Source organism: Neopsephotus bourkii, unplaced genomic scaffold (genome assembly GCF_033783945.1).
Source record: "Neopsephotus bourkii isolate Nb327-2 ecotype Australia unplaced genomic scaffold, CSIRO-AGI_Nbou_v1 NB_818, whole genome shotgun sequence".
NCBI classification, from domain to species: domain Eukaryota; kingdom Metazoa; phylum Chordata; class Aves; order Psittaciformes; family Psittacidae; genus Neopsephotus; species Neopsephotus bourkii.
The window spans coordinates 237,416-259,690 of NW_026901314.1; the positions used below are offsets into that span (position 1 = coordinate 237,416).

General features: G+C 42.7%; 1 protein-coding gene across 1 annotated transcript in view; it reads left to right on the forward strand.

Moving 5' to 3' along the window:
* The first annotated feature begins 555 nt into the window (after window positions 1-555).
* The window catches only part of GPT2 (glutamic--pyruvic transaminase 2), a 29,804-nt gene continuing 8,084 nt past the window's right edge, over window positions 556-22,275 (forward strand). The window contains exons 1-5 of the mRNA XM_061355647.1: window positions 556-1,165; window positions 14,755-14,844; window positions 16,898-17,006; window positions 19,219-19,352; window positions 21,366-21,609. Of these exons, the coding sequence (XP_061211631.1) occupies window positions 833-1,165; window positions 14,755-14,844; window positions 16,898-17,006; window positions 19,219-19,352; window positions 21,366-21,609 (910 nt within the window). The 5' untranslated portion in view covers window positions 556-832. The remainder of the gene's footprint in view (window positions 1,166-14,754; window positions 14,845-16,897; window positions 17,007-19,218; window positions 19,353-21,365; window positions 21,610-22,275) is intronic.

Genomic DNA, 22,275 nt, shown 5'->3' on the forward strand with positions numbered 1-22,275 from the left:
TAAAAACATTTTCATCGTCCGGAAACGAGTGAACCGTGAGAGGAGCGGATTGTTTCTGCGGAAGAGAGGATGGAGAGGACGCGCTCCTCTGGCATGGTGACATCCGAGGGACGCGGGGGCTTGCTCGGCTCCGGCTCGCTCCCAGCTACAGATGATCCTGCGCGGCCCCGCCGCTACCGCTGGGGAATGCGGGCATCCTTGGGGCAACGCGGCCACCCCAAAGTGCGGGGCAGCAAAGCGAACCCAGGGAAAGGCAGAACCCGGTGCCGGGCGAGCGGTGCCAGCAGCACAGCGGCACCGATACGCTCCCGCCCGGACCGCCCCGGGCGCGCCCCCTCCCGGCCTCCTCCAGCGCCGGGAGCGCGCGGGGATGCGGCGGGAGGGCTGCGGGCGCGGCCGTTCCCCGCCCATCACCTGACGCCGTGGGCAGGCGCAGCGCGGGGCCGCAGGGACTACAAAGCCCGCCGGGCAGCGCGAGGCTGGGAAGCTGGCGTCTCGGCGTGCGCAGGGACCGCGGTGTAACGCGGTTCCCAGCGGCAGCCGCAGCCGCAGCCGCAGCTGCAGCTGCAGCTCGGGCGCTATGGTCTGCAGCGCTGGGCTGATGCAATAGCTGGATCTGCGGTTACGGCGGCGGCACCGCAGCACTGCGGGATCGGCTGTCTGTACTGCGACCAAGTTTGTGGGATCTGAACATGGGGAGATCGAGCGTGTTGGCGTGACTGCCGGCTCCTCGCGTTCCTCTGACCGCTTTCCTCGCCTGCCCCGATTACAGACCGCACCGACCAGAGGCACCGGCATCCTCAGCCGCGCGTGGGAAGCTACCCGAAGGGCTATGCATCGGTTTGTGCTGGCCGCCAGGCAAGCGGCCGCAAGCGTAGGCTGCCGGAACGCGGGGAGCGGTGGGAAGAGCACGGCTCTGAGATGCGCCACTTCGCTGGCGGCCGACCGGCCCCCGCGGGGTCCCCGGCTCCCGCGGCCGGCGCGGGAGGGGACGGTGCGCTGGAGCAGCGCTGCCAAGGCCTCTGCTGCGAAGATCAGTGAGAAGGCGAGCAGGGAGAAGATACTGACGCTGGAGTCCATGAACCCGCTGGTGAAGGCGCTGGAGTACGCGGTGCGAGGGCCCATCGTGCTGAAAGCCGGCGAGATCGAGAACGAGCTGCGGAAGGTGAGGCGGCGCCGGGCGGGGTAGGGTGCGCTGCCCCCCTCCGCCCTTTCCCGCAGGGAGCGCGCCGCCGCCCGCGCGGGCCCCGCGCCCAGCGCTTGGTCGCCGCAGTGGGGGCTCGGCGGGGCCCGCAGAGGCCTCGGGGCACCGGTGCGATGCCTCGTGCCAAGGTAACAGCTCGCAGACCGCGCACAGCACCCGTCCTACCCCCTCTGCTGCCCGGAGCCGTGGCCGGGGCACGTCGGCCGCCTTCCGACCCTCCCTAGGCAGGCCCGAGTGTCTCGCAGGGCAGGGAACGGGGCCTGCGGAACACTCGGGGGTGGGGGTTTGGGGAGAAGAGAGGCCCAAAGCAAAGAAACCCGCCCTCCGGTTGCTGTTGATCGGTGTCACAAGCTGCATGAGGCAAACACCCCCACAGCGCAATGTTTACATTTCCTCAGCTACTCTGACCTTTCGGCCAGAGCAGGCCCGGTTCACCGGTTATACAAGAGCGTGACTCACAGGCTTCTGTCCCTGGAGGTGTTCCCAAACGAGACCCTCAGTGACAGGGTTTAATGGTGGCCTTGGCAGTGCCGGGAGAACCACTGGGCTTTCCCAACCTGGTTGATTCTGTGATTCTATGACAAAGCCTTTAAAACATTCACGAGCATTTCAGAGATGCTGCCTTCACTGGGGCTGTACCAGCGGGCTTGGGAGGTGAGAGGTGGGCCCAACTCTTCGCCGGCTCCTGTGGCACAAGCAACACCCCTCTGGGTTTTCCAGACCTGGGAGGCTAGTGCTTTCTGTGGAGACCACCAATACTGTGCTGGTGTTTTCTTCACTGCAGGAGTTGAGGTACTCTGTGGACTAGCCTGTGGAGTGCAAACACAGCCCAAAGTTGTAGGTGGTTAGTGCTGTATCAGGCAATAAAGCCTGATACAAGATACTCCTCAGGGTCTGGGCCAGAAAGTACTAAAGAAAGCGAATCAGTCAATATTTTGTTCTTCAGATTTTTTTCCTATTCTTTATGCTAGCATTGGAGAAGCCCAAACCTTAGTAATGTATGGTATGGCTTTGGGCTTGTGCTGTCAATACTGTTGCCTAACCTGTCAGCACAAGAACTCACTGGATTTTGGTTTGAATAAAGCTTCTGGCAAGCTGTTTTTCTATGGTTGCAAGTATTATTCCCTGCCATCACTGTTTCAGAAAGCCTTGCTACTGCAAGATCATTTTCATTACTGTATGTAAAGTGCTTTAAGCAAAAGCAGTGCCATAGCAATGCTATCAACAAGTTTATTTTAATTCTTTGGTGTTTGTGCTACTTGGTTCCTCTTGGTTTAGAAGGTGAAGCATGTTGTCACTTCACTGCATATTACACACATCAGTTACTTATGTCTAACTTCGTAATTATTAGAACGAGCTTTTTTAGAATTCTTAAAAACTTTGGAGTGGTGATGGAGATTTCATTTCAGAACGTTTGATTTTTGCCGTAAAACTTGTTATAAAGGTGTCACTGTCTTTATACAACTAGGTTCCCTAGTGGGTGCCTTTTCCAGAGTATGAAATCCTCCCATGTTCTTGCTGAGTATACTTGATTTCAAGTTAACCTCACCAGGCAAGAAATAGTACTTGACAAAACAAACATAATACAATCTCCACTAGTTCTTCCCGACTTCCCTATTTACTTCAGTTACCAGCTGAGTCACTGCAAAGACAAGAAATAAGCTTCTGTGCACTTTTTAACAATTGCAAGAGCAAGTCATTGCCAGTTGCTTTACTAAAAGACTGTTGTGGCAGTTTTGTGCCCACTTACCTGGCATTTTCCATTTAAAAGTTGTTATTTTGTGAACCATTCTCATGGGATAATGGTAGTCGTTACCAATGGCTACCAGCGCTCAGACATGTGATTATGCTTGGCAGTGACTAACCCGACCAAAACCTTCATGGCTGGCAGGGAAGGAGGAAAGTACTGCTGTGAAAGTTAAGAAGATGGCTCTGTAGAGAACACTAATCAACTTAATGAAGCAGCTTGAAGACTATTTTCTTCCACACTGCTCAAGTTAGTCATTCCCCTTTGCCTTTCTGATATATTGTTACTCCTACTGTTTAATCAAACTGTCTGGTAAAGTATACAGCCTTGAGGAGTACCTGGGTTCCTTGTAACTGAAATATTGTAGATCGTCTAAATGTCCATAGTTTGGTCTAAACCTGACATCTGTGTAATCACAGATAAGTGCCACTTACTTGATTACTTTTAACTGAAACTAGGCAACTACTTTATTTCATCCCTGTAAACCTTAAGCTCGTAGAGTTATGTCAGTCACTGCCAGCAGAACTAACACTGCCTGATGTGGTTGTCAGAGAAGTGGTTGTCAGAGAAGAGTAGTGCTGCACAGCATCTTTAGATCCATGATTACTCTTCACTGACAGCAAAACTGATGCCCCATAGAAACTCTACTACATATGATGGGGAAGGAGATCTCAGGCATGAGAGCATGGACTCCACTTCCATGACTGCTGGTAGCAAGAGCTGGCAGAGGTGAAACAATGATGGTAAATCTGCATTTGTCCTGTTCTGCCTAGGTGCCTTTCGATGATTTGTTCCCAGACTAAAGGCATCTGAAATGCAGACATTGTCTAATCGGATACAATGAAGGTTCTTCCTGTTTAAACTTGGTTCAATTTAGTTAGATGTGGTTCATGTGTAACTTGCAACAGCTTGTCATGCAGGCTATATAAGTTACTTGAAGCTGTTTCCACAGTGTAAACTTTCATCTTTGAGTTTGGTTCTGCTGTCTTGGATTCCAAATAGCAGTTCCTCTGTTCTATCTGGGACTTGCTTCTTTCCTATGTTACCTGCGTATGGTTACAAAAGGAGTTCTTAACTCCACAGTGCATAGAGAATAAGGACTAAAATGTTACTTGAGAAGTTGCTGAGTAGGCAATTGAAGGGGTAATTCCTTAAAAAAGTAAATAAAATTGAAGCATTCATTTTGAATAATGAGCTCAGGAGTAAGGCAACGTAGGTGACAAGTTAGAATACTCTACTAAAGCAGAGTGCGATTAGTTGCTCAGGAATACAGATGAGGCATGCTGTACTTGGACCTCATGAGTTTTGTTGGCCTGTAACGTGTATTCATGTAGGTGGAAAATGAAGGTTTTGATCTACATTAAGTCTTTCCAGCTGGCAACTTTCATGCAAAAGCACTTACTTGAATCACTTCTCTGAATATTTTTGTTACAATTTTGAAATTGCATTAATCTGTCAAATGTGAAAACTTGATTTCTCTTCCTCTTTGCTAATGGTAATAATCAGCTGATTCTGGTTTACTAGGGTGATAGAGAATATATGGAGATATTTTCCTTGCCATTTCTAGGAACTTTTTAAAGTAAGCTAGAGCACAGGCTTATCTTGATAAATAATTATATTCTCAATAGAACTTAAACTATGGTGGGTTTTTTTTTTTACCCCTTTGTTTTAGACTTGCTAACAGATGGCCACCATATCAAGTACTGACTTTAATTACATTTCAGATTTGAAATTTTAGCCTGAACATGAATTCAATGCAAGAAAGTCACCTTTGGACAAAGCATTTCTTTTTACTTAACCAGTGATAACAAGGTAGCTTTGTCTTTACATGGGCAGCACACCTGATTTGTTACTTTTGTATTCATGCTAATTTTAAGTGACTTGCTATGTGAAGTCCCTTCTTACCTGTTACTCTGACATCTCTCTCCACTTATACTTCCCTTTTGTCCCAATTTCCTGCTTAGCTTTTACATAATGTCAGGTTCTATGTCAGGTTAAGTTGGCTTACACATACTTGCAAGGCATGCACATATTAAATAGCACTTCTGGATCTACCAGTCAGCTCTTGTAAGGTTGGAAGCTTTGCCTGGCTTAGTGTAAGTCATATAACATTAGGTCCCTGTTCAAAACTAAAGTTACTGAAGCAAAGATACAGGACAGAAAGGGATAGAGGGGTGGAATGTATGCAGAGATACACTGGTAGCATATAGAAAGTTCCTTAAGATCAGCACAGGTTGTTAGAATATTCCACCATAGAGTCTGAATTTAGGTGCCTTTCATGCCCAGTTAAGGTGCCTCTACACACTGAAGCCCTTTTTTTTTTGTTTTTGCTGAACAGCCACTGTAGTTTGACTTTGCTGTAAACTCATCTGCGCTCATGTTTTTAATTTACGTTACTGTTGCAAAGAGATGCCTATTGCATGTTTACTCTTAAAGTCACTGGTTCACTCCCTACGTTTCTGTTTAGATAATAAAACTACCCAAGTCCCTTTTACTTATGTAGATCTAGCAGCTTTTGCAAAAGTGTTTTGGGTAAACGACTATAGACTGACTTTTTTTTTTAATTTTGTTTTAATTTTGGTTTTTACTTTTACTAAATCTTCAGGCTTTTAAATTGAATAGAAATTGAATGCTCCTGCCCATGGCAGGGGTTGGAACTTGATGATCTTAAGGTCCTTTCCAACCCTATTTTATGATTCTATAAAAAAACCTGATTTAGAATCCAGACTTCATTGTAAATATGAGTTGACCATGTCCCTGAGAGTTGTGGTAAGATAAAACACAGTTTAGAGCATAACATGCAGAAATATAATTTGACATGCCAAGAAGAAGATACAAGATTGACTGGTACACCCAGTAATGAAAGTTTAAATTGTTATACCATAATTTCCTGCCTTGAAAACATGCCTGCACGCACACTAAGAAAATACCTTCCAGGCAAGAGCTACGACCTCAGTAAGACAGAATTGTTGTTGCTCAGTGGCCTGTACATGTTCCATGTGGAAGAGAATCTGTAGTAAACCCCACATCTTTTAGCAGGGTGAAACTACTGCAGATGAAGATGAGGAAAATCAGTTATAAGAATATGGTTGCCAAAATCATATGTTCAAAAGCACACAGTCCACAAGATCCAGATACTTAATTTTTTCGTGTTGAATACAGTAACAGAATCTATTCCAAAACAGCCCTTTTCCCATAGGTTTTCAAGTTAAGGAGGTCCTAATATCTAATCTCCTTCTAATGACCATTATTTTAATCCTGACATTTGCAGTCACATTAGAATCTAGAGCTCTATTCATATAGGCAAAACTGTAAATGCACTTTTAACACTGTAGAAAGCAGAAGTAACTTGAGGACTTGAGTCTTGTTTCAAAATCTCTGAATCAGATCTGCCAATTAATGGTCAGCTCTACTGATTTTCTCATTTGATATTAGGGGGCCTTCAAGTCATCACTGCCATTTTAAGTAAAAATTCAGAATGTGCCTTCTCCTTCATTCCAGCAGCACCGTATGTCAGCTTGAATTACACATGTGTAACACAAATGCAAAGCCTTACTCTGCGGTGAGCAGGTCAGGTTTATTTTTTCTGCTGTGAGCTGTTTTAGTAAAAAGATTGGAATGCTAATTCAGGCCTTCAAGCTCCCATTAGTTCAGAGACTCTGGGTAGTGCTTTCTTGGCCCTTTGATAAAGGGGGCACAAAAAAAGCAAGCAACTTGGCTACTACAGTGTAGATCTCAAGTACAGTTTCACCAGTGCTCTCACTATACAGCTTGTTTGTGCAAGTCACAGCATAACAGACTCATCTTGTGCTAAGGAAATAGCACAGTGTTTCATAGCGTGATGTTATTGCCTGATAACCATTAAAATGAGGCACAAAACAATGGCAATGAAAATGAAACAAAGAGAAGCAGCCAAGAGTGAACAAATTCTGAACTTTAGAAATAGCTGAAATAGCATGTTGCTCTTCTGGGATTAACAGCACCTCACATTTTTATGGCCTTAAGTTTTCTTTTAGAATTTTTTCGAAATTTTCAGTTCTTTCCTATTGTCATTATCAAATCCAGATCACACAAGCCTCTCTACAGACTGAGGGTTTTCCTCTGAAATTCACTGAAGACTTCAGCAAAGACAGTTTGCACACTTTACACTTTCTGGACTCAGTGTTAATTTGGCAATTCGCTAGCATTCTTAGATGGCATCATTGTAAAGGGAACTTCCAGACATACTAAAACAGCAAAGAGACAAACCAGCTCCTGGCAGTGCACTGCCTTTGTGGTAGTTCTTTGGGACAGTCTGTGTTCTGGCCTCATACAGGTTTTTTTGATAAAATAATTCTCCCAATGATTCTTATTTGGTGACTTTCTCCTTGAGAGACAGCTCATCACTTCCTATGGTACTCTGGGCCTTCTGGGTTTGTTGAGGCTGTGGGGATGCCTAGGGGAAGCTTCCCTAAACCTGGTTATCTATGTAAACATTTGTGTTGACTTTGTACCAATGAATTCTGGTTCACATATGAAAATCCCTTCTCCCAGCTTTCTGCGATAGTTAGAGCATTAACACAGTTGTTAAATAATCCTGTCTGACCTGCTTCAAGTTTCACAGGCTTTTTATCATGTCTCTTTAAAAGACTGCATTTCCTCTGAGGAGAGTGACAGAACTAACTGCTGGAGGAACTGATCTCCAAAGAATTTATTCCAAATCTGGGAAGAGTCCTTATTCAGTTAATATCCTTTCATTATCAAGAAGACAGCAACTGTAAAAAAAACCAACCAAAATGCAGAAAACCAAAAGCATTTTTGTATTTTCTACTTTACAACTGAATTTAAATGTGCAAGATGGCTTTTTCAGCAGTTAAAATGGCTATTACAATTAGTCCCTTCACTTACAATTTAAAAAGAATGGCAGCAGATTGGCTTTGTTCCCAAGATGAGGATGAATAATGTTGTTAGGACAGTATGAGGTGTCACAAAAGGCAGAAAGTTGTAGCAGCCTGGTTTTTTTGAACGGCTGGGGATTGTTTTTCCTCCTTCATGTGGTTCATACCCTCTTCAGCAGACATGAATATCAATGTGGTACTTACTGCTCCCAAGTTTGTTATTAGGGCTTTTGTTCTGCAAGCTTCAGTTTTCCAAATCTCTGCCTGCTGACAGAGAGCAGTTACAATCCAGTCAGGCTGCCTCAACAACACACCTTGAAAGCCTGATCAAACTCTAGAGAGAGAAAGGATGTAAGAGACAGAATATGAGAGTGCATGTATGGGGGGAGAATATAGGGCAGCTCTCTATCACTAGAAGAAAGCAAAACAATTTAATGGACTAGTTTCTGTCCCCCTGTATGTTCCTTGGCTTTCCAGGGGTATAAATTGTCTTGGCACAGGCATGTTGCTGACATGGTCAAAGACTGCTTAGCCTTCTGCAGTGAAATAAATCTTGCCCTAACAAACTGTGTTGAAGTACATTTCCAACTGTTCTACAACTTGAGGTTATCAACATTACATTCATGCTTCCTCCTTTCATACATCTTCCAAAAAGTATTTGATGTTAATCTTCCCTTGAATACTTGTGCACACTAGTGTCATCACCATAGGAAAAAAACTGACACAAACAACCATTGACTAATGCTACTCTGTTTTAATGATTTGAGTGAATTCCACCTCGAACTCATCTGCAGAGTCATAGGCGCATCTAGACTTCCCTTGATGCCAGCTTCTGATTTGCTTTGAAATGTTGACTCATTAATTTTCAACACTTGTTCTTGCCTTTCATTGTTTCCTGTTCCTTCTTTCTGAAATACTAAGATGGAATTTTTTATTCTGGAGGAATCAAACATAAATCTGTACAACTTCTGATATTCTTTTCCAGAGAAACACTGGGAATCAAGTAAGAGAAGAAGATGAGAGAAAAACTAAGCAGTCAGAACCTTTTTTTTCTAGATTTCACTAAGAAGGGGATATAGTGAATCCCGTGAAGACGGTTCTAAACAATTACTGATATTAATGCATGTCAGGGACGGCAAAGGCCCCAGTTATTTAAAAACGTTATCTCTGTTTTGAAAGACAAAAAAAGTCATACCTCTTGTAGCTGAGACCAAGAAATACAAGTTAGTCAAGAGGACCACAGGCCTTTAAGCGGGTTTGTAGGAGCAGTGTGTATAGCACAGAAAACCTCATTGTTCCTTCTCAATCAAGATTTTACAGCAAGATAACTAGTATGTTTGTTCTGCTATTTTCTCCTGATAAGTCATTTTAGTAGCAAAGGTAGTGTGGGGTTTATGGAGTAGGTGCTGACTACATACCTGCAGTAGATGCCCAAAGGCAGTGATGGCATAAACCTGAGTTGTGAACTAGCAGAGATCTGCATGGTATCCATGTGGATCACCTGTGAAAGGTCTGCTTCGTTGTTGTAAAGGTTATACCACTATAAAAACTCAACAGGTGCATATGAAATGCAGGATACCTTTCAGCATTTCACTAACCAAAAATGCAGCTATTTTTTATTGCAGATCACAATAGTATTTATTTGTGTGCAAAACACATCTAATTTGTCTAGCATAATCTGTTTATGTTGTTAGAGGTTCTGGTTTTAATTGGGTAAAAGAAGGTATTTCTATTTCATCTATTGCTGAGAACTGCTGTGGTTTTTTTAGACTGCCTAATTTAAGGCAAGGAAAGTATCCCTCACTCTTTACCAAATTCGTTTTGCTATGCAGATCTAGTGAGACTGATTCTGTTTGCTATAAGAAGGACCAATGCAAACACAAGCTATGGGAATTTTTCTTAACTTTCAGCAAACTGAATTTGTTCTCCTTTTACATTTATCTTTCTTTTCCTGCTTAATTTTGAATTGAAATGAAACAAAGTTGAGGTATCAGTAGACCCCAGATAGTTTGAAAAGAAACTATTTCTAGCTGCTTGCTTTGCTCACAAATTACTAAACTTCAGCCTCAGATACCTGTAATCTTTATCTGGCATCCCTGCTCTAATTTCCTTATTTAAGATTGAAATACAACTCTTCTTTAAGCACTCAGGTCAGCAAACAAAAGCAAATGACATGATGGATTGTCTGTGTCATTTTCAGTTATTGTAAGTGAATGTTGATTCGGGTTTGGTTTTTTTTTTTTTTTTTCCAATTCCTGCTAAATTTAAGGCTATAGAATCATAGAACAGTTAGGGTTGGAAAGGACCTTAAGATCATCTAGTTCCAACCCCACTGCCATGGGCAGGGACACCTCACACTAAACCATATCACTCAAGGCTTCGTCCAACCTGGCCTTGAACACTGCCAGGGATGGAGCATTCACAACCTCCCTGGGCAACCTATTCCAGTGCCTCACCACCCTCACAATAAAGAACTTCTTCCTTATATCCAGTCTAAACTTCCCCTAAGTTTTAACTTGTTCTATCACTACAGTCCCTAATGAAGAGTCCCTCCCCAGCATCCCTATAGGACCCCTTCAGATACTGGAATGCTGCTCTGAGGTCTCCACACAGCCTTCTCTTCTCCTATCTGAACAGCCCCAAATTTCTCAATCTGTCTTCATATGGGAGGTGCTCCAGTCCCCTGATCATCATCGTGGCCCTCCTCTGGACTTGTTGCAACAGTTCCATGTCCTTTTTATGTTGAGGACACCAGAACTGCACACAATGCTCCAGGTGAGGTTTCACAAAACCAGAGTATAGGGGCAGGATCATATCCTTCAAACTGCTAGTCATGCTTCTTTTGATGCAGCCCAGGATACTGTTGGCTTTCTGGGCTGCCAGCACACGCTGCCGGCTCATGTTAAGTTTCCCATCAACCAACACCCCCAAGTCCTTCTCCACAGGGCTGCTCTGAATCTCTTCTTTGCCTGACCTGTAGCTGTGCCTGGGATGGCTCCGACCCAGGTGTAGGACCTTGCACTTGTCATGATTGATCTTCATGACGTTGGCATCAGCCCACCTCACAAGCGTGTCAAGGTCCCTCTGGATGACATTCCTTCCCTCCAGCGGATCAACCGAACCACAAAGCTTGGTGTCATCGGCAAACTTGCTGAGGTGAACTCAATCCCACTGTCCATGTCAGTGACAAAGGTGTTGAACAAGACCAGTCCCAGCAGTGATCCCTGAGGGACACCACTCGTTACTGGCCTCCAGCTGGACACTGAGCCATTGATCACAACTCTTTGTGTGCGGCCATCCAGCCAGTTCTTTATCCACCAAGTGGTCCAGCTATCAAATTGATGTCTCTCCAATTTAGAGACAAGGATGTTGTGTGGGACAGTGTCAAACGCTTTGCACAAGTCCAGGTAGATGACATCAACTGCTCTATCCCTGTCCATCAGTTCTATTGCTGCATTATAGAAGGCCACCAAATTGGTCAAGCAGGATTTCACCTTGGTGAAGCCATACTGGCTGTCACCAAGCACCTTGTTATTTTCATGTGCCTTAGCATGGTTTCCAGGAGAATCTGCTCCAAGATGTTGCCAGGCACAGAGGTGAGACTGACTGGTTTGTAATTGCCTGTGTCATCCATTTTCCCCTTCTTGAAAATGGGGGTTATATTTCCCTTTTTCCAGTCGTTGGGAACTTCACCTAAGTGCCATGATTTTTCAAATGTGATGGCCAGTGGCTTAGCAACTTCATTTGCCAGCTCCTTCAGGACCCGCGGATGGATTTCACCAGGTCCCATGGACTTGTGTATGTTCAGGTTCTTAAGATGGTCTTGAACCAGATCCTCTCCTACAGTGGGCCCAAGGTCTTCATTCTCACAGTCCCTGCATCTGCCTTCCAAGACTTGGGTGGTGCGGTCAGAGCCTTTGCCAGAGAAGACTGAGACAAAGAAGTCACTCAGAACCTCAGCCTTCTCTAAATCCTGTGTAGCCAGTTCTCCCAAGAGCTTCCTGAGGGGGCCTACATCTGCCTCTAATCTGCTTTTTATTTGCTACGTACCTGTGAATCCCTTCCTTTTACCTTTCACATCCCTAGCCAAGTTTAGTTCTAACTGGGCTTTGGTTTCCTAACCTGGTCCCTAGCTTCCCGGACAACATCCCTGTACTCTTCCCAGGCTGCCTGTCCTAGCTTCCGCCTTTTATAAAGCTCTTTTTTTCCCTCTAAGTTTCCTCAGCAGCTCCTTATCCATCCAAGGAGGTCTCCTGGCCCTCCTGCTGCACTTCCTTCTCGTTGGGATGCAACACTCCTGAGCTTGTAGCAGGTGATCCTTGAATATCAACCAACAGTCTTGGGCCTCCCTGCCCTCTATGGCTATATCCCATGGAACCTTACTAAGAAGGTTCCTGAAGAGGTTGAAGTCTGCTCTCTTGAAGTCCAGGGCAGTGAGCTTGCTGCATGCTCTTCTCACTGTCCTGAGGATCTCAAATTCGACCATCTCATGGTCGCTGCATCTGAGGCTGCCCTGGAGGATCACATTTCCAACGAGCCCTTCCCTGTTGGTGAGCACAAGGTCAAGCATGGCACCTCTCCTTGTCGGCTCCTCTATTACTTGCAGAAGGAAGTTGTCTTCCACACAATCGTGGAACCTCCTGGATTGCTTGTGCCGGGCCGTACCATCATTCCAACAGATGTCAGGGTGGTTGAAGTCCCCCATGAGAACAAGGGCCTGTGAGCGTGAGGCTTTTCCTATCTGTCTGTAGAGCCCTTCATCCGCAGATTCCCCTTGATCAGGCGGTCTGTAACAGATCTCCACAGTAATGTCTCCCATCGCTGTTTTTTCTTTAACCCTGACCCACAAACTCTCTGTTATCTGCTCCCCTGTCCCCAGACAGAGTTCCATACTCTCCAGCCTATCCCTAACATAAAGGGCAACTCCCCCTCCCAGGCTGGTGGGCCTGTCTTTTCTAAAGAGCCTGAACCCTTCCATTCCAACACTCCAGTCATAGGAGCCATCCCACCATGTTTCTGCGATGCCTATTGTATCATACCCCTTTAGATGTGCACACATCTCTAATTCCTCTTCTTTGTTCCCCATGCTACAGGCATTTGTATAGAGGCATCTGAGCCGAGTTCCAAATGAAGCTGGCTCATTGGCTGGAGCAGCTGGAATATCTCTGCATTGCTCTGAGCATTTATTATAGGTGCTGGCAACTGACTGGGAGTGTTGGGACGGAATGATGCCCCCCCTCCCCCAACACATCTAGTTTAAAACATCCTTGACCAGTCTGGTAAGGCTCTTACCAAAACTGCTCTTCCCCTTCTTAACCAGAGCAGCTCCACCAGCCCCCAGTAGACCTGGCCTACAAACTTGGGTCCCATGTTCAAGACACCCAAACCCCTGACTATGACACCACCCTTTTAACCATTTATTAACCTGGCCAACCCTCATGGCCTTTAAGGTCCTCCCCTGTATCCTGGAGAATTGACAAAATGACAGTCTGAGCTCCAGAGCCCCTAACCACCTCTCCCAGGGCTCTGTAGTCCTTCTTTATGTTCTCCAGGCTACTACTATCTATATCCCTAGCACCTACATGGATCACTAGAAGTGGGTAATAGCCCGTGGGACTTACTAGAGCAGGCAGCCTCTCTGCCACATCCCTGATCCATGCCCCTGGTAGGCAATACACCTCCCTTGAGACTGGGTCAGGCTGACAGACAAGTGCTTCTGTCCCTTTCAAAGTAAAAATAATCTTTTTGAGTCAGGATCATGTAGTCCAACTGTCTTGTCATAATGCCATTTCTAACTACCTATTTCATTTCAAAAGAAAAAACCTGAATGCTATCAGTTAAATGATGGACTGGGACTGTAGTGAGGATTTGAATCACATTATCACATAACCTCTCAGCCACATTACACAGCTGTACATGCCCAAATCTTGATATACCTGGGAATTTGCATCCTTGGTGACTGTTAATATTTTGGTGATTGTTACCTTTGCACATCTGGGTTCTGGTCTGTCATAGAAGTCTTAACACCTAAGCCATGGTAGAAAAGCAAAAATTAGTTAAGGCTTGCAAGCCACATGTTCTATATCCAAATCCAATAACTTGCTGTAAACATTATACAGGCCAGGAAAAGGCTTTCTGAGTTCAGTCCACAGCAGAGCAGGTAATTGCTTGTTATAGGTAATTGTGTTCAGAAAATGAATCAGTCTAAATTTGCAGTTCATTAGTCCACATGAAAAATCTGTTACTATTAGAAGGCCTTTCTACTATCGCTCATACTTAAATATATATTAGAAAAGCTATAAATTTGTTTTTGCCTGTCTCCTTTATTCATCTTGTAATATTGGCTTTTCCCTTCAGTTAAACTTTTTTCTTCAAATCAATGGTGTGTTTGGTTTTTTCTACCAGTCAGTTCCTTGTCTTTTTTCCCCTTAATTTTGCTTTTTAAAGAGCACTGATTGCTGATCAGCATTCATCAGCTGTTTTTCCTCTGTTTTCATGATGTATCCAGTCCTTCATAGTACAAATAGCTGTTCAGATTTCAGAGATTAAGAAGCTTATAAGTATTCATGGTGATTATTTAGCACTTCTGCTGGTTTTCATATAAGGCCTCACTATGATATATTTTGTAAAACAGATATGTATGGAAAAATGGGGTCATCTCATAATATCTAATCTAAACAGAAAACAAGCAGTAGCATTACTGGTTTTACTCTAGAAAGCACTAAAGGTCAGCATTTTTTTCTGTAAAGCATTTAAGATTTACTGGCAATATTGTATAAAAAGTGTGTTAAGCTTTACATTAAACACTCTATTTGTTCTGGGATTAGGCACTCTTTAGTTACAGTCATATGACAGATACCAAAAAAGAGGAAAACCTTATCCTCTACCTCATCCCTAACAATGCACTGGGAATGATCTCTTTTTAGGGAATCAAAAAACCTTTTACTGAGGTAATTAAAGCCAACATTGGAGATGCACATGCAATGGGACAGAGGCCAATCACCTTCCTCCGTCAGGTAAGGATATTATAAAATAATTATTTTTGATTTTTTATTAGATTACCAGGAATGCCTTAAAAACTGTCTGGTGTGTGTATTAGCATAAAGGATTCCCTACATGCACTTAGACTTAACATAGTTCTTTTGTAAAGAATTAGATAATTTTGATTTCTGAGCTGAAGTCCTATGCCTTGCTTGCTGAGTGTCCTCTTTCAACACAGTAGCTTCCCTTACATTTCATATTATTCCCCAACCATACATTCTTCTGCCACTTCTCCTATGTTATCAGTCTGTGCATTCATTATCAATAATGCACTTCAAAAAAGAAAGTGATAGTCTTCAAAGTAAAAAGCAAATGCTTTTTTTTCATCTGACAGTTTAAGATCTGCATGCAAGTAGGTGCAACTAGTTGTACTGTTGCTGATTTTGCACATTTTACCTCTGTTTGGTTAACATATAGAAAAGACTACAACAGAACTCACCTTTGTGTATTATTCCTAAAACACGAGTAGGGTTTAAAACTAGTCTTACGCGATTTACTGAGCATCCCTTAGACACACATGTAAAATCCAGTCTACCTATAATAATGTAAATTCAGAGTTCCAAGACAAACTGAAGCCCTATCAAACTGGGGGTCCAGGTGATGAGATTATAAAATTGAGCTATACAGCAAACTTGTCAGCAAATTAGGAAGACCAGAGCTTCTTACAAATTATTCAGATCCAATGTTATTAAATAAAATACTGTGTAAATGGGAAATTCTTCCTTTCCATGATTGTGTGAATTAATTCTTCAGTCACTGTCCCACAAGATGACAACAGCCTATCCAGCCTATCCTATCTTACACCATGTAAGCATAAAAATGAGAGAGAGCCTGGAAGAAATTAAGCTGATCTTAGATCTGTAGATACAGCTTCTTTGTGTCTTACATTCCTTCATAAACTTAATTCTGCTAGGTCATGTATCTACTTTTACTATGTTCTATATCGTCACCTATTTTTTAATTATTTCACAGAAATCCAATATAGTAGTAACTGTAAGTTACTTTTGGGAAGGATTATTAGAACATGCAACTGGGGCTTCAAAATTTGATCATATTTCTCAGTTCTATTCCATTTTAAACTCGTGGTTTCTGTCCTGGGTTCAGCTGTAGCAGTCATTTTTCTCTTTCTTAGTAGCTGGTGCAGAGATGGTTTTTGATTGTAGCCTGAGAACAGCACTGATAACACCAATGTTTTTAGTTGTTGCTAAGTAATGTTTACTCTGACCAAGGACTTTGTGAGTCTCATGCTCTGCCAGGGAGGAGGGAAGCCAGGAGGAAGCAGAGACAGGACACCTGATCCAAACTAGCCAAAGGGGTATTCCATACCACAGCACGTCATGCCCAGGATGTAGGACTGGGGTGAATTACCTGGAAGGCTCTGATCGCTGCTCAGGTCGGGCTGGGTATTATTCAGCAGGTGATGAGCAATTGTATTCTCTCCCCTCATTATTTCCCTTATCATGATTATTATTGGTGGTAGCAGTAGTGATTCTGTATTATACCTTAGTTACTGGACTGTTCTTATTGCTCAGCCCATAGGACTTCCATTATTTCACTTCTGCTCCCCATCCCTGCAGGAGCCAGGGGAAGAAAGGGGGAGTGAGTGAGCAGTTGCATGGTTCTGAGCTGCAGGCTGGGCTTATACCATGACAGTTTCATGTCAATAAAACAGGCTAGTAATTCACAAAGAGTGGAGGATGGTGCTGTTTAGAGGTAACATGAGTAATCAGCTGTGTCTTAATGTATTTGAGTTATGCATAGCTCACCTGGACTCCAGTCTTCACTGTTCGTAATACTAATAGTTAATAATTCTATAACTTCTTATGAACCGAACTTGAAACCCAGTAAGATTTCTTCACTTCTGTAAGCACTGTCCTTACCAAAACAACTGCAAACTCTTCAACAATAACCTCTGTTTTAAATTAGCTAGGATTTGTGATTTTCATTTCCAAGGAAAGTTAACATTAATATTACCAACTTAAAATAACCATTGAGAAGTGGCCAATTTACATTTTCTTGGCACTTTAGGTAGTAGCACTGTGTACATACCCAAACCTGTTGGACAGCCCAAGTTTTCCAGAAGATGCCAAAAAGCGAGCCAGACGGATCTTGCAGGGTTGTGGAGGAAACAGCTTAGGTAAGCGTCTTCAGTTCCAGTTGTTCCTGTTGGTATTAGAATCAACAAAGGTAATTTCAATATCTGCAGTGCTGAAATTTCTTAATCATATTTTATACGATTACAAGTGAAATGGGAGTAGTCTAGAGCAAAATGATAGGGGGAGAGTTCATAGTGTGGCTTACTGATAAGCAGTGACAAAGTGCAAATTTTTGAAAACTAAAACCACTATAGACCTTACTGATCTCTGTATTGCTTTATGTCTTCTCTCCACCCTCCCTGTTTCTAGTATCATGTATCAGCCCCTTCTCTTGGTCTCAGTTGCTCATCAGCCTCTGAACAGCACTCCGTAAACATGTAGTCTGAGGGAGTGGATGTGCAGTTGAATGGAGGTGACTTCTATCACTGTCTTGTTAGCCTGACATCTTACCGCTGTTCTCTTCATGGCTGAGAAGGAGATACTGGATTTCTTGGGAAAAAGCAAGGGACAAAACCTGATCCTTCCATGTAGCTTGATGTGTTGTGTTCTAATAAAGCCTTATTTTGAAAAGCTGTCCATCCAACAGAAAAGTGGCTTCACTAGATATGTGCAAGCTCTTTGAAGCATTGTTCCCACACCTGTATTGGCCTCTTTAAATGTCTTAGCTGCAGAGTTAATATGAATGTCTTGACCTCTGGATGTGAACTAAATAACCTCAATACCAGTGAACTTTCATTTGGCAAAACTCTACTTGTAGTACTGAGTTTTGCTACTCCCAGCCTACGTATGACGGCTCAGATATGTCCTCAGCAGCTATTGTGTTCAATCAATATTCTGGGATTCCTTTGACAACAGTTACTTTTCATGTAGGATAACTGTCACGTCTTTCCAGACAGTTGACAAATTTGCCCCCCTCCTACATATAAGAATATCTAGTACGTGCACATGCAGTTTTTTGGGTCGGGTTTATTTATTTGCATTCTACAGCGCAAACAGTTGGGTTCTGATCAAAGCTATCAGTTGAATACAATTAAGAGTAGAAGACCTGAAAATTGAGTTCAGGTCTTCCATATATCCTCACTGAATCATGGGACTCAATGCTTAATGGAGCACAAGACGGAATGACAGCTTAGGTTTGTTCTGCTTTAACAGCAGCTCCTAGCTGTGGTCAGAGACCCATGCATAGACCCAGTATAACTCTTAGTCCCATAAAAGTAAATGTTTAGGACATCAGGGAACTTTGTGCCCTTAATTACCATTTTGTCCCATGGTTCTTTGTCTTTATGAATTATGCTTTCACAGAAGTATTATCTGGCAGACTACTAGCATATAACTGAGCGGTAAGATTTAAGTCAGGCATAATTATTCCACTCCACCCAGTGAGTACAGAAGATTCTACAGCTTCATGACAGTGTTCTAAATTAGACATACACTTGTCACTTTGTTGTTTATCAGCTGTAAGCTTCATAGCTTGAATCCATTCTTCACCTTGGCTTAGCCTTATTTTTACTCTTTATTCCACATGCTCAGCAATGATGTACACAGGCATCTAACTTCTTGCTTTATTTAAGATTATTAGTTTTGCTCTGTAAACTGCACAAGGCCTATAGATTGGGGTGATCCTAAACATTTCTGATACAAGTAACTGAAAAGCACTTGTGGGAGAGGCTATGGGGGGAGAGAGAAGCAGTTTAAGATTTTTGGAGTTTCAGACTGTGGGAGAAAATGGTATATTATTTTCATAGTGCACATAGAAATCTTATTTTTGTCATCAATTTGTGCTAAGGTCAGTCCAAAGGACTTTCTCTTGCTCATGCTACCTCTTTGCCTTGTTCCCATTAGTTAAATAGGTGTTGGTTGGCATTCTGCAGTGGTTTTCAACATAAAGCAAACAGCAGGGGGTTAGTCAAAATGGTATTGCTGTCCCAGTTTGCAGAGTAGCCTTTAAACCCTAGTTTTTACCAGTCTAGTTTATTTTGTTTGTATTTTAGTAGTAATTATAATATTTGTCTAATTTCAAATGAACCTTTTTGTTCTGTGAACAAACCAACTCCGTTTCCTACTCCTTGAAAAAAAAAATAACAAAAAAACCCCCAAAACACAAAATGAGAACCCTCAAAAAACAAAACAATCCTTCAGGTCCAAAGCCCTGCTACATACAAAATAGTTCATACAGTATAAGCTCAGGAGTTTTGCTAGGAAACAGAATATCTGATTGTTCATTCTACACAATTCTCATCTCATTTTTCACAGGATCTTACACTGCCACTCCAGGCATAAATTGTATCCGTGAAGATGTTGCTTCATATATTGAAAGAAGAGATGGAGGGGTTCCTGCAGATCCAGATAACATATATCTTACCACTGGGGCAAGTGATGGTATTACTGTAAGTGTTAAAATTAAATCTGTCTCTTATTGGTGTAATTTATCAGCTACCTTTGGAAATACAGATCTCTGCTGAACATCTGGTCTCACAGCTCCAGTGAGTTTGGTCTAACAGGTACTGCAATCACATTATGTGGATATGTGATACATCACGTTATGGGGATTTAAGATGCCAGCTGAGAAACAGGCACATGGAAACAAAGTATTTTAATATAGATTAACTTGTACCTTTTGTAAAAGTAGCATAAACTGCATAGGGGCCTAAATAAATTTAAGAGATTCAGGCTATTCAGACTAAACAATGGTGTCCTCAGTGGTTAATATACATAAGTGCTGAAGATTAGAAGGTCTAAGACTGTAGCACAGAGAAGTGGGAATAAAGAGGGAAGTGAGCAAAGAGAATGAAGTGAGAAGTCAGCAGCTCTTCTTTCTAGTAAACTCTGCTAGTGGAGATAAATGTCAGTGAAAATCCCCAAAATCTCTTCAGTAGCCAGCTTGTTTGGAAAAAAAGCATCAGGTTTTGGCTTTAAGCAAGGTCCAGAGTTTGTCCTCAATTAAGACAGGAATAACTGTCTCTATTACATTTTTCATTTTCACAGACACATGCACATTACACAGAACAACCAGCAGTTCTTTGCTTATGTTAAGGCAACATCTTATAGCTTGTTTGTAAAAGTTCGGGTTTTGTTGTTTTATTCAAAATGACATCTAGTGGCAGGGTTCAGAATGACAGTGTTCTGATAAAAGCAGTTCTCCAGTTGTCTCTAGTGAATTGGCTTTCCAGTTTTTGATGCCAAGCTTTAACCTGATGGCTTGTCAGGAATAGCAGCATACCATGTCAAATCGGTACCATGCTTGTTTGATTTCACCAGCGATGAAAAGTCAGCAGTACAACGAGTCTCATTATTTGGCCCTTCCAAGGATAAAACATCTATTGTTTCATAACTTTGGGGACAGAGGGTGTTTTACAGAGTTTTTAAATTGCATTTTGTCTTGATTATACGTTTTGGATAACTGGTATTTTTAAACTAGTGGTGGGTGCATAATTATGTTGATTTTAAATCATTAGCTTAGCAGCTAAGCTAGTATGTGATAAGGGGCACAGAAAGGCAGATTTCATTCTAGAACCAGCTAGAAAGCTCAAGGATACTGCTGTTATATCTGAAGAGATATTTTTAGTTTTACACTATCAATTACCTATTGATAAGGATGCCTGTTTTGATTGCACGTGTACTTCAGAGTTCTCCCTTCATTATAAAGACAAGAAATCTCTCCATTCCTGTACCGTATGCACTCTTTTATTTAATTCACATGTAAAAAGCCTACACAGACACACAGTTGCTGGGCACAGACAAATCCTGTGGACTGACTTCAGCACAGGCATTTCTAGCTGTATCTTCTGAACATAAACTACATACAATGTATTGGTTTTCCGTCCCAAGATGTCTCTTCAGTTACTTGAAAATGAAATTATAATGTGAGTTTGTAGTTTTGTTCCCACCTGGACACAATTGCTGCTAATCTCTGTATGTCTCTGTTCCAATGGAGAACCTCCACAGGCCCTAGTTCAAACTTCTGGGTTTAGTAATTGGCCATGTAAGGTTGGTGAGGTGAGTGGAAGGCAACAAGGAAGAACTAGCTGAGTCTGTTGTTTGCTTACAACTGGGGACAGTAGAAGAATAATGATCTTGATATTCCTGGATCAAATTTTCCCTCTGGCTTATTCTCTTAGGCTTATTCCTAAATCTTGCAGTTGATCTGACATGATCTTTGGAAGCCATGACATTCAGAAGAATTCTTTTGAGCTGAATTAGACCATCCTCTCTCAGTCAGTAACTTAACTTGAAATAAGTAAATGCCTTTTGATACAAGAAGATGACTGGATGCTTCTGGATGCCTTAACTCCAGTTTTTTGAAGAAGGAGATCAGTAACTTATTCTAATGTATGCTATTAATTCTGGTGTGTGACTTTTTCTTTCTTCTTCTTTTTTCTAAATTACTACTTTTTCCCCAGACCATTTTAAAGATCCTGGTCTCAGGAGGTGGAAAATCCCGAACAGGGGTGATGATCCCTATACCACAGTATCCCTTATATTCAGCAGCCATATCTGATCTAGATGCTATCCAGGTGAACTACTATTTGGATGAAGAAAATTGCTGGGCGCTAGATGTGAATGAACTTCGCCGTTCCTTGAAGGAAGCTAAGGCCTACTGCAATCCGAAAGTCCTCTGCATCATCAACCCTGGAAATCCCACAGGTCTGTAGCAATTTTGGTTAATGGATGGGTTTTAACACTGTTCTGGGATTTTTCCTTCTTCCATCCATTTGACATCACAGGCAAATTCTGAAAACCTATGAAATATATAGCACTGAATTCTAGAGATCAGTGGTTTAAGTAGGACAGCATGTGTTACGTAGTTCAGTGTCATGGAACTCCAGGGATTTGGGAAGACAGGAGGGAGCAAGCTCACTTCACTGGATACCATTTGAAGCCACTGCTTCCAGTAGACTTCTGCTTGTGGAATCACTTGATCCTTTTGGTCTTTATCAAAGATCTTGTCTCTGACGTGGCCTGTAGCCTCTCGCCACTGAAAGACAATGACTAAACATGACTAAACACTCTGAACTCTGTGGCAACCACTGCTGCACTCCGAATAGTTTAGGTTTTTGAGTAGCTGAGGTTAATTAGTGAGAAACTAGCTCCCACTTAACCATCATGCATGTGAGTATTTCAACTGATCAGTTACATATGGAGTATATAGGGATGCTGGGGATGAACTACTCATTAGGGACTGTAGTGACAGGACAAGGGGTAACAGGTTAAAACTTAAACAGAAGAAGTTTAGATTGGATATTAGGAGGAAATTCTTTCCTGTTATGGTGGTGAGGCACTGGACTAGGTTGTCCAGGGAGGTTGTGAATG